Here is a 12,644-nt window from a genome sequence, read left to right as displayed (position 1 = left end):
AAGGCCGTAGTTACTAAACAAGGAAGCATGAAAATGCTTGTTTATATGGATCTAAAGTGAAAATTCTATATAATATCAGCGTCAGCGTGGTTTCAGTGGCTGTTGGGGGCGGGCCTCCCAGTGGGGGCTGATGCAGGCCAAGGTATTGTTCATATCTGGAGATAAGATAAAAGTATGGATAAAGTTAAGACTTTGATAAGGACTAGCAAACAAGGTTAATTCTTAATAAGTTAATAAATTAATGCAAAGCCACCAGAAAAAAAGTTCTCCATACCTTTAAATAGAACAAACAAGTACAGGATACTACTTATGTTTCATATGATTTATGCACACACTATTTAATCCTAGACAAATTCAATGGGGGCACCACAAACCCTCTTTTAAAGTGGGAAAACCTAGGCCCAACAGTGTTATGGACCCTGCTGTAATTAAGTTCCAGGTAGTCTGGCAACAAGGCCAGGGTTGGTTTTTGTTTTGGGTTTCTCTTTTTAAAAGTTTATTATTATTATTATTATTATTATTATTATTATTATTGCCAGGGTCTTACTGTGTAACTCCTAACTCACCTCACCTTCTAAAATTATATCAAAGGCAAAGTAAGTACGGCAGACAGAAAATACTCCCTAATGGGGTCCACATCCTGATGCCCAGAATCTGTGATTATGAAAAGGAATCTGCAGCCTTGGTTAAGTTAAAGATTGTGAGTGGGAAGATCATCCAGGATGGGGTCAGCAGACCATGGTCATCATGAGGAGCTGCGCAGAGGAGCTTACAAGGTTGCCTGAGGGAGAAGGATGGAGCAGCTTCCCTTTCTACTTTACACCTCTGTGTACTTTGTTCTGACTAAGCAATGAAACTGTTACAATACTATTACAATAAAAAATAATAATGAAAAGATTTCCCTTTGGGGGAAACATTTGCAAAAGTCTTAGGCTCCATCCTTCTCGCTAGCCTGTCAGAACCAAATCCACTTTTCACGTGGTCAGAAGGCTTTCTGCTTGGCTCAGGCTGTCCCCATGCCAACCAGCGCCATCTTCCCTACCGAACGGCCTCCACTCCTGGGCTAGGGCTCACAGAAAAGACACCATCTCCAGGCAGTACTCCCTGATAACTCTGACAGTAATTGCCCCACCCCAGATCCTATACTACAGATTTCTTCTTGTTCTGGTCCAAACCTTGAGAACCTCCCTCAGAACTCCCTGCCCCCCAAATCACCAGGTTCCCCTTCTAGTACAGCGCTCTCTGCTCAGGAATTACAGGGGACCCGAAGTTTCTAATTCAAAGTCTTCCCGGTATCCACCCAGGCTACAGTATGAATATCTAAACACATTAATGCATTTGTCGCTACTGCACACACAGAAACATAAAGTATGCACTCCCGATAAAGGTGTGAAAGCAATCTCGGAACAAAGCTGGGGCTGGAGGATGAGAGACTCTCTCCCAGTTAACCACAGAATCTGTCCCCTACTTTGCCTGCTTCACTTTGAACTTGAGAACAGAGGAAGAGCAGAGTAGCAAATACTGACAGAGCTCAACCAAGTGGTTACAAAGCAACAAAATAACACCTAGATCTGAACTCTGTTAGCTATGCCACTGTATAAACCCAAACTGAGCAGTGTCTACAAACCCTCCGTCTCCGCTCCCCTCCTCCACTCCAGATACTGCCTAGCACGAGGTCTACCATGACAATCAGTTAGATAGCTGAGGTTGAGCAGTCTGGAGATAAAATGACTTTAGACCTCTGTTACATCAGGTTAGAAAGAATTCCTCTACAACCCACGACCCCTCTACTTTTTCGTCTCCTAGGGTGTCATTCTTTCCACCCTAGAAATATCTTTCATGTTTTTACTTGTGCGGGACTAGAGATGACACAGGTTATGGGTGGATGTCTGCCCCTCATCAGCAGCTTGAGGGGACCCACCAGCATTCCAAGTCCAGAGTTCTTGAGGCCCACCTTACTTTATGGAGCTGACACACAGTCTGAAAGCTACAGCCAAGAAGCAGCCCAGGGTAGCAGAGCAGCTGTGGGGAAGACTGGTGGAAACAGCATCTAGGTTTGGATTTATTCCTCCTGGACTTAATGTGCTCCAGCACTTCCCTGACCCAAGGCCAATGAGGATGACTCTGAGGGAGCTGGGGCCTAGCCTAGCTCTGCAGGCAGGGTCTGCTGGGGATCATGAAGGCCTAACAAAGCGTTCTTAGCCTCCCTGTCAGAAGTACAGGTTTCTCCCTCTGGCCCCTAATTCTGTGTCAGAGGCCGATCTAGCAGTCTGTGTATTCACCAATATTTCAGGTGAGTTCAACACAGGCTCAAGTCTGAAAACAGTTGATTAAACCAGTCCTCAAAGGACTGCGTGAAACCCTACCTGGTTCACCAAATAACATAGCTTTAGTAGAACAAAGTATTTCTTTTTAGGTTTTGGGGGCATAACAACAAGTGTGCGTGCGTACTTTTTCGTTTGTCAGGGTCTTACTGTGTAGCTCCTACCTCACCTCACCTTCCGAAATTATATCAAAGGCAAAGTAAGTATACACACACACACACACAACCACAGTACAGGTCATGGATCTATTACCTCAAATATATCCCGACTAGATTGTCTTCTAGGATTTCACAGGCTCTTCCTTCACAATAACCAGTCTGACAGGTAAAGATGACTTTAACTCTCCCAGGGGAGGAGCATCACTTGCCCCCACTCACACAGTTAGCAGTAACCCAAACTCCAATCTCAGTCTCATATGATTCGTTAAATATATTCTTGTGTCATTGTGTACTGCTTGCCCATGGTTTGGATGGAGTCCTCAGGGGCACCCCCTACATATGTGCACCCACACCATATGTCGAATACTCACCACAGGCGAGAGCCAGGAGGTGGGTCTGCCAGGTGAGTGCCATGAACATGCCTCCAATTGCAATGCAGGCCAGAGAACTGTTGAAACCCCAGAGCCCAGCATAGATGTCTTCAAACGGAGCTGCGAGACTGAGTCCTGTAGGGAAAAACAAGAGTGGTCAGAGCTTGGGACAAAGAGCAGGATGCTATGCAGTGAGCTGTGGGGTCCTGGGAAATATCCTAAGGACTCCCCTTGCCCAGAGACCTTGGGGAAGCTCTGCAGTATAAAAGATGCCTGCGACAGGCACGGGATGGATAAGATGCTCATGTTAGGTTGCAAGTCTTATACTCACCTGCAATGACACCCAGCAGGGATCCGATAGCAGCATGCAGGCACATGAGTGGGGAGGAAAGGAGAATGGCACAGAGGAAAATGCCCCCCGTCCATGGGTTATCACAGCCGTATATCTGACCAACTCCCACTGGAAGGGACTTCAATAACTGCAATAGAAAGGACAGAATTGTAGCCACTCGAACAACGGATAAGAAGACCACAGCACACTTAATACACAACAACGTTACAGGTTGCAGTTTTTAGAATTAGCATGTTTTATCCTTCAAGATCAGTGCCAATATTTTACTAATACAGAAAAAAACCCTCTTGTCTCATCTTTTCTTTAGCTCTGTCTCTGGAGAGGTACACCGGTCCTGCTCGGGTGCCCGCCGAGGAGCACAGCTCTTCCAAGCCTCTTGTACTCGTTAACTTTCCCACTATCGTGAGGCTTCCAGTGTGGTCTCATGACCCCTGGCTCTGACAACCTGCTGTACCTTCCTTAGTGTGGCAGCGAATCCATGCTGTTCCACAGTCTGTAGAAATCCTTACAATGGAGTTGGCTGCCCAGATTAAGAGGCCGGAGAACGGAATAAGGTTAGCTCATTCGTAATTTAGAAGTAACTGCAGCCAGCTTGCTGAGCTGGGACCACACTGGCCCGGCTGATCCCGAATGGAACGTGCTCCATTTAATAAAAACACCTTTGGCTTATTTTAGTCACTAACATCTGTCTATCAGATCCCAAGGCACAAAAGCACGGACCTTCCAATTCTGTTTTCCGGCAGAAGCCTGAATCTACCTGAAATGTTTACAGAGCGACAGTTCTCAGGAAGGCAAAGGATTTGGCTCAAACAAATGATGTTTCCATATAATAAAACTTTTGGTTGGGCCAGGAAAATATAACAACACACAGCTTCTCCCTTTGAGCAAAAACATTTCCTGAAATATAATGGCCTCTCTACCTTCTCTCGGATCCGTTTGTAAGAATCTAGAAGCAATGACTCTCACTGGCAGAGGAAGCCCCAGCTTGGGCTTCCAAACACTGGCTTGGCCCTTGTTCAGTGCACTGGACCACACTGAGACTTGGTCTACCTCAACGTGGTCACTAAATGCTTTCTGCACCCAGTCTTATCTATAGATAGTCATCTCCCATCTCTTCTAGACCTGGGAACTTTGCACAGGTAGAGACTGAATAGGCTTTTTATCTCTGAACTTGGTATCCACGTATCTCTTGGGTAGACAGGGGTGGGAAGGTTTAGTGAGCTATCACATAAACAAGCTCAGAATATGGGGAGGTCAACTGACCTTCAGAACCGTCCTGTTGATAGTCCCTATCTGAGCTTTCCAGGGCAGCAGGCACTAGCCACGCAGTTACTGAGAATCTGAATTGTGACAGGTGAAGCTGAGAAACTGAGTTGTGAATGCATCTAGGTCTCACTTTAAACGGGGCTAGTGATTGTCTTCTGAGACAGTGTAGTCCCAGAGAGTGATACAGTTTGGCAGTCTTATTTTTAAACAGCAGGTGCTTTACATTTGGGGCTAGTTCCAAGCGCTGCCATTTGCTTACTGGGTCAAAGATAAAGCAAACGCTATGTAAACGCCTCCCGTGTTCTCCTCTCTCAGCAGAGAGGATGGCGAAAGGGCACATCTAATCTGACAGCTGGAGAGCGACTCTGCACTTTAAACTAAGACCCAAACCAGCAATACCTCTTTTATTTTCTTTGACTTCAATATCTTTTTAGTTTCAGAAATTAAGAAACATTAAGAAAGGTTCTAAGACGCAGCTCAGTAGCAGAGTATCTGGCATGTATGAAGCTCTATTGCAATCTGTACACACACACACACACACACACACACACACACTCACGCACACACACACACACACAGGAACGCATGCACTCACACATGCACACACATACACATGAAACCTTCTGCAGACTTCTTATAGAAACACATATGGAAAGAGCCGGAATTTGATTTGTGAGAAGCACTTTTTTTTTTTTTTTAAAACAAAACAAAACAAAACACAGCTCTCTGTGCCTGTCTGTAAGGAGGTGAACCATATCCACACTCTGTGACTCAGCGGATCTCAAGTTGTGTCCACCAGCACTATTTGGAGGAGCTTGTTGATACAGATTCCACGCCCCACTCTACCTTGAGAGCCCTTCGCATTCTGTAAGAAGACAGAACAGCCATACAGAACAGCCAGGTACTGCAGAGCCCAAAAAGTCGAACAGTTCCAAATAGGGTAAGCTGCTCACGAATGTTCTAACCCAATGAGAGATCACCTGCCTTGTCTCAGCCACGCAGATAAGGGCTAAACTCCACACAGCATCTGATTTCCAAAGAACTGTCCTCAGATTTTTAGGGAAAAAAAGTTGATATTTTACCTCAAGGGCATTCAGCTCAGTCCATGTGATATTGGTCACGGAGGTGACGGGTGTGATGAGTTTGCTCGGAAAGAATGCATTGTAATGTCCCGTGGCCGAAAGGTACATAGACAGCGCCATGTTGAAAGGGAGCGTGAAGACAGGGAGGTCCCATTTGCTGAACACGGAGTTCAGTGCACTTGAGAAGAGTGGGCTAAAGGAAGGTCACAGAGGAATGGGAATCAGTGCGAGCAGTCAGGATGAGCCCCCAGCCTCTCCGCGAGGCGGCCTCTCCGCTAGGTGGCCTGTTGCAGTTGCTAACAAACTTTGAAATAGTACGCTGATAAACCTTCCACAGGGCATATGAGGCTGGGGGCGGGCAGTGACTTGGGATGAGACTCATTGCAGAGACAACAACTTATCTAACACAACCACAAAATGAACTCTTGGCTGACTTTTTTGGGGAAAAAAATACCCCAAAAGTGGCTCAGAGTAAGTTATAATCAAGGTTTTAAAAACAAGTTTGGAGCTTGTAATAAAGAGAAATCTTATTTGCATAGTTAGTGCCCTGTGGTCCTGGGGTCCATCCTTCACCCCAGGGTTGCCACTGTCCTGAATCTGGAAGATAACACTCTGTCTGTCTTCTCTATAGGTTTCTATTTTGGAGAAAAGAAATGGCTAGGGTTTGGGGCGCTGAGGCTGGGGACTAAAGGGTTCTGTAGGAGTGGTCAGAGTGTCTGTCCTTGAGCTGCTATTGATCACCTTGAGACTTTCACTTCACACACACAGTCTTTTCCTCATTCCATGGTGTGCAAGCTTGGACTTGTTTTGGATGGTGGAGATCAGTGGTTCTCAACCTGTGGGTCATGCATAACTCCTCCAGGGGTTGAACAGCCTTTTTACAGGGGTCAAATATCAGATATTTGCAAACCAGATGTTTACATTATGATTCATAGCTGTAGCCAAATTACACATATGAAGTATCAATAAGATAATTTTATGGCTGGGACACAGAAGCCAGTTTTTAAAGATCCAGGTTGTGTAAAGATGGGGTTGAATTTAGAAAACAAAAGAGGAGGTGGGCAGCTTGGTTAAGCTGATGGGGTGGGCACCTTCGGCTCTACTTTAGAATCCCCTGGGGGATGTAAAAACCTCAGCATCTAGGCAACAGCACAGAGCAGGTGTATGCGCTAAGTGCGTAGTTATGGTTGAGAATGTCTGGATGAAGGGGCTGTGCAGCTGACAATAACTGGCTGTGAGAAAATCCACACCTTTTAAGATGATTGCTTTAGTTTCCATGACCAAAGGTATAATCTGTTTCTAATTTTTAAGTATTTTTTAAATTTGTGGCATTACCATTTATTATTACGTTGTTTTGCTTTTTTTTTTTTTTCCTTAGATAGCCTCTCTAGACAGATTAGCCTGGAACTCACTATTAGCCCAGGCTGACCTTACACTCAGCAGTCGGCTTCACTTAGCCTCCCAAATGCAGATATTACAGGCGTGTGCCACGGTGCCTGGCACCACTTAACGATTTTCCTTTTATTTTACATTTAACCTGTGTTTGTGTGGGTAAGTGTGCATGTGTGGGCGTGCATAGAGAGGCTTGTGTGGAGGTTAAAGGAACACTGGGAAGTCAGCTCCCTCCTACCATGTGGGTTCCTGGGATTAACCTCAGGTTGTTATCCTTGGCGACAAGTGTCTTTTTCTGATAAACCAACTTGGCGGCCCTATTTCACTACTTAAGGTGTAAAGGTCAATGATACATTGACGGTGGTGCACAGCTACTAGCATTGACTCACAGGGTAATTATCACCTTACAAACATGTGCTCCTTAACCACCAGCCCTTCATTCCTTCTACCCGCCACTGGCATTCTGAAGACCAAGCACAACTTACCAAGTCATAGACATTACAGATATAGGGAATATCAGCCACCAGAAATAGTCGCCCTTGTCCGAGAAGACAGCCATGAGGATTCCCACAAGGGTGGCGTTGTAGCCGTGGAGCCCGGCTGCTATCGCTGACCTGCAGGCATGGGGGAACAGCACAGACATTGCCTGAGTGGACATAGTCAGGGTCAGACATAGACAACAGGCATAACTTCTAGAGATCACATCCACTTTAGAAAACACAGTCATACCCAGGCATGTGTTCCAAAACCTTTTATGAATCATGCAAACACAACTAAATTGTATAGGGAAATCTACACAGATAAAACTCTGAAATGTGTACCTGGGACAAGGCCCCCCAGGGTACGCCACAAGACACAGTAAGGATGGCATCTGGTGGAGGAGAGGGGCCCTGGGTAGGGCAATTCGCTCTTGGCTCAGTCTTTCCCGAGGAAAGTCTTATTTATTTTAAATCACTGGGGACCTTGACTTGAATACGTCTTTCAAACAGTCTTAAGTCTGATTTCTCAGTGAGAAACACGTGATTCCTGGAAGACGAGTTCTTCCATAGAAACATCCAATGTCAACTTAGTGGACATTTTCGTCTTCTTGGGATTCTATTTTGCGGACTTTAAGTGTACATCTCCAGGTTATTGCAGATAAAAATGATGATTTTTACTTGTCCAGGCACCTATTTAATTATGTGCACACTTAGCCCCTCTTGTTGAGACCTCCCTGTGATGGTAAGATACTCAGTCTGTCTCCTCAGTTCCTCTAGAGAACCCTGACGAATATGCCTGCTTTGTGCTTACTATTTAACATCACTTTCTTTTTTTCTTTTGGTTTTGTAAGACAGTGTTTTTCTGTAGCTTTGGAACCTGTCCTGGAACTTGCTCTTGTAGACCAGGCTGGCCTCGAACTCACAGAGATCTGCCAGCCTCTGCCTCCCAAGTGCTTCAAGTGTTGGGATTAAAGGTGCGCGCCACCACCGCCTGGCCTTAACGTCACTTTCAAAGGCTGTTTTATAGGTCAGCCTCCACTCTGGCTGTAACGGAATCTATGGCACAATCAGGAACCAGAAGCCACAAGTAAGCAATGGGAATATTTCTGTATAATAAGACCCTAGTCTGGCAAGCTCCCTCCTTTTGGATTCTGAAAATTGGAGATGAAGGCATCATAAAGGACAATAAGGTCCATTTCCAGCCTGACACTCAGAGATAATGACTGTGGGGACCTAGGGGGTAAAGGTTGTGAAGTTCGGTCAGATGCAGGGCCTGTGGGGAGGAGCCACCCTGCAGTGGGTGTGAGAGTTCCCCGCTTTGATCTGACTGTGCACAAAGGTGCCAGTGCAACCAATAGGCTGGCGTCATATCTGCTCAGCACTGCGAGGACACCAGCGGTCGGCCTCTAGTTTCAAAGTCCTTTGTCTCTTTTCAGTAATCCTCCTGAAATTGGAGTTGTCCCTGAGCACAGTGGAGAACCCTTCAGACTGAACCTCCCTCAGCGTTGTCACTGGACAATGAATGGCAATATTTACAAGTCAGGAGAGGCCACAGTGCCAGCCACTGGACGAGTCAGTTACTTAAATGGAATTGTCGTTTTGACTCGGGATGAAATGCAGGGCTTTGTACATGCTTGGCAAGTGCTCTACCACCGAACTGCACAGCTAGCCCAGAATCGTGTTCCGTACATGCTCGGCAAGTGCTCTACCACCGAACTGCACAGCTAGCCCAGAATCGTGTTTCATTGCAGCAAAAACAATGAGGGATTACACCTGGGATAGAGCTTTGCATACGCCTGGGAACTGAACTGGCTTGCATTGCCCAGGAAAGGAGATAACTATGTTACACTAGTGAGGGATGCGAGATATAAAGGGGGTTGCTAAAGCCTCTTCTTTTCAGGAGCTCAGAAGCAGTTTGCTTCAAGTTGTAATAAATAATTGTATCACTAAAGGAGACTTCAGCAAGCTCTTTCCTGGTGTTAGATGAGTCCTGGCTTCCAGACACAGCCAGTAAGACTCCGACTGGTCCCTTATTCAGACGAGAAGGATAGAAGACTATCTGTGATCCTCTGGCCTCTGACGAAAGGCAAACAGAGTTCTGTGGAATAATTTTTTTTCCTTTTACCTGGAAAGGTGTGGCTTTATTATGACTGCCCATGGTAGCTGCCCAGCTAGTGGCTCAGAAAGATAAGGGAGCTAGCATATGCAGGCTTGCCTACCTGTCTTGGCTCAGCAAGAGGGCTGTCAGAGTGGAGACCACAGTTCCTACACAGCCACAGAGAGCCCACCAGGGGTTCTGGACCAGAAGTCCCACCAGAATCAGGATTCCACTGATGGGGTTGCTGACGAACACCACCTGGGATATGCCACGGAGAATCCAATCCATGAACTGGAGCACCACAGGCTTATCTGGAGAGACAAGGTGAGTAGAGGTAAGGAAGAAACAAGGTCACCCTGAACAAAGCCACCAGAACCTGCCGGAGCTGAAACCTTTGGGTATTTTTTGAAGCCTCCTTTTGACCCCTTGGCTTGTTTATAGTCTGTCCACCCGGCCCTACTGGAACTCAGGCTTCAGAAAGCAGCTAAGGCTCCCGTTTGCCGTGCCCAGAGGTACAAACTAAAGCCAAAGCAATGAATTATCAGTAGGGAAATTTCTTTGTTAAGTACTGAGATTGTAGGATGCATACTCCCCACTATACACACACACACACACACACACACACACACAAAGGTGTGAAAAGGTTAGCAAGTTAGAAGATGCAAAACAGGAAACTGTTTCCAGTGACGGCTTGAGAGCAGAGCTAAGACAGGGGCAGAAGCACAAGCAAAGGGTTTCCTCGAAGCTGCTTCTCCCATTTCTCACCAAACGAATGTGTAGATACCTTTAAGCCAGTTGGCAAATTCTTTCATATCACCAGTGACATAGCCAAACACTCTGAAGCCACAGCGTCTCCCCCGACATGATGAAACCTGGTTTTCACCCCGGTCTACTTTAACCATGGTGGGACTGTCTTCCAAGGCCATCTCTTCCTCTGGGTCCTTGAAGGAAGGAAGGAAGGAGAGAGCTTGTAAACATCCTGAATGAGAACCCTGTGGGTTGGCTAACTCAGGCTGTACAGTTGTTTGGAAGATGAGTCTGGGGGCGTTCGCCTAGACTGAGGCAGTGCTGTGGGCCTGAGAACTCGCTCTTTCCCCCTGGAGGATCATTGAGGAACTCATTATCCAAATCAAACATCAACCTTTGTCCTTGGTGTCTTTAATGCTACCATGAGAAGATTCTTTTCTGTACCCTCAGAAGGCTCGGGTTCTTAGCTTAACAAGTATTTGTTGAGCCCCCATTTCCTGCACTCAGGGGACTTAGCCGTATTGAGAAAAAAGAAAAACAGATAATGTCAACACAACAAGTTAAATAGTATAGAAAGAGCTAAAATAAGTAACTTTTTTTAAAAAAAAAGATTATTTATTAAGCATACAATGTATTGCTGGGGAGGAAGGCATCAGGTTTCATTACATCACAGATGGTTGTGAGCCACCATGTGGTTGCTGGGAATTGAACTCGGGACCTCAGGAAGAGCAGCCAGTGCTCTTACCCTCCGAGCTATCTCTCCAGCCCAAAATAAGTAACTTTAAAATTTGCATTTTTGTTTTTTACAAAATAGTAATTAGAAATCTGAGTGATAGCACACACCTGTCCCAGCACTTGAGAGCTAGAGGCAGGAGAATTGGGAGTTCAAAGCCAACCTCAGCAACATAATGGTTCAAGCACAGACTGGGTTGCATGAGATTCTATCCCAGAAAAACACCAATGTATGAATCATCCAAACTACTGATTTTATTTACGAATTCTTTGAAAAAGGAAAAAAAACAGTTTGTGTGTGTTGATACAACCTAAGGATCTCCTTCTCCAGTCTCTGAGAATAGGATTGGTTGAATGTGTTCTTATGTTAGGCGGTTGCCTCAGATAATCTGTAATTTGGACTCAGTCATATAAATGCATAAAAGTAAGAAAGATACACCATAAAGAACAGTAGTTCTCAACCTGTAGGTCGAGGCCCCTTTGAAGGTTGAGTGACCCTTTCACAGGTTGCCTAGGACTGTCAGAAGACACAGGTATTTACATTATGATTCATAGCAGTAGCAAAATTACGGTTATAAAGTAACAATGAAAACAACTTTGTGGTTGGGGGTCACCAGAACACAAGGACCTGTATTAAAGGGTTGCAGCATTAGGAGGGTTGAGAACTGCTGATCTAGAAACTTAGAGAGGTAGAAATGGACAAGGCTATCAAAAGCCAAAGATTGTGCTGAAATGGTTGCATGCTATAAGAATGCACGAAGTTTTATTATAGTCAGAATGTCTTACCAGAACCCAAACACTAGAGGCAGAATGTGTGTTGACTGTAGGGTTACCTAGTTCTCACAGCAAGGGTATAATAAGAGAGAGCCAACATCCTTGGGGTTGGTGCCCTGCAGACACAACATGAAGAATTCATGGTGCCAACCACAGATGCGAGGACTACCAACGATACACTGGTAGAGGTGGACACGGGGAGGACAACAGCCAGGTCACCCCGGTTGTATGAAGAAAGCACAGTGCACAGACAGGTAAGTAGGAAGTTGGCAGCCCCATCGTCAACCTTACAGGCCTTCAGTGGAGAATGTGTGGAAACCACAGGCGCAAAAGACAAGACCAAGGGAGTGCCCAGAGCTGCACCTATACTCCAGCCCACCTCTCCTCACGGCATGGACAAAGTTCCTCCAGCTCTTTCTGGTCCCTTCTATTTGCCACACTCATCAGCTAGTCATTGATAGCCAATAAAATGATGTCTTTTTTACAATTCTGGACTCTAGTTTTGACTTACATTAATCCCAGTACAGAATCAATGTTTCATTATTGACTTATTACTGCATAACAATTTTACTTCTCACTCTGGCTCTCTCTGGCCTTGGACTTGCTATGATCCTCCTGCCTCTGCAACTCAAGTACTGAGATGATAGGTATGTTCCACCACGCCTGGCTGTCTTCCTGTTTCTTAAACAATGGTGCACCATTGATCATCACACAAAGTTGGAGCCATTTCTACAATGCATTCCAGACCAAGGTCATTGTGCCTGGGCAACACTCAAGCTGACACCAACATTTGCGAGTCTTTCAGAGAATCTTTGTATTGAGATTTTCTTTTTTTCTTTTTCTTTTTTGCCCTGAAAAGTGTGGGAGTC

General features: G+C 45.5%; 1 protein-coding gene across 3 annotated transcripts in view; it reads right to left on the bottom strand.

Annotated features, from left to right (window-relative positions):
* The window catches only part of Slc14a1 (solute carrier family 14 member 1 (Kidd blood group)), a 40,061-nt gene that overhangs the window by 6,963 nt on the left and 20,454 nt on the right, over nucleotides 1-12,644 (bottom strand). For all 3 annotated transcript variants that reach the window (XM_048418992.3, XM_048418988.3, XM_048418991.3), the window contains 6 exons: nucleotides 10,307-10,463; nucleotides 9,644-9,833; nucleotides 7,431-7,559; nucleotides 5,554-5,746; nucleotides 3,185-3,332; nucleotides 2,854-2,988 (listed from right to left, as the gene is read on the bottom strand). In XM_048418992.3, coding sequence (XP_048274949.1) covers nucleotides 2,854-2,988; nucleotides 3,185-3,332; nucleotides 5,554-5,746; nucleotides 7,431-7,559; nucleotides 9,644-9,833; nucleotides 10,307-10,448 — 937 coding nt within the window. In that variant the 5' untranslated portion in view covers nucleotides 10,449-10,463. The remainder of the gene's footprint in view (nucleotides 1-2,853; nucleotides 2,989-3,184; nucleotides 3,333-5,553; nucleotides 5,747-7,430; nucleotides 7,560-9,643; nucleotides 9,834-10,306; nucleotides 10,464-12,644) is intronic.

This window comes from Myodes glareolus, chromosome 13 (genome assembly GCF_982192425.1).
Source record: "Myodes glareolus chromosome 13, mMyoGla1.1, whole genome shotgun sequence".
Classification (NCBI taxonomy): domain Eukaryota; kingdom Metazoa; phylum Chordata; class Mammalia; order Rodentia; family Cricetidae; genus Myodes; species Myodes glareolus.
The sequence above is the reverse complement of the archived record's forward strand: the minus strand, read 5'-3'. Positions and strand labels throughout refer to the sequence as shown.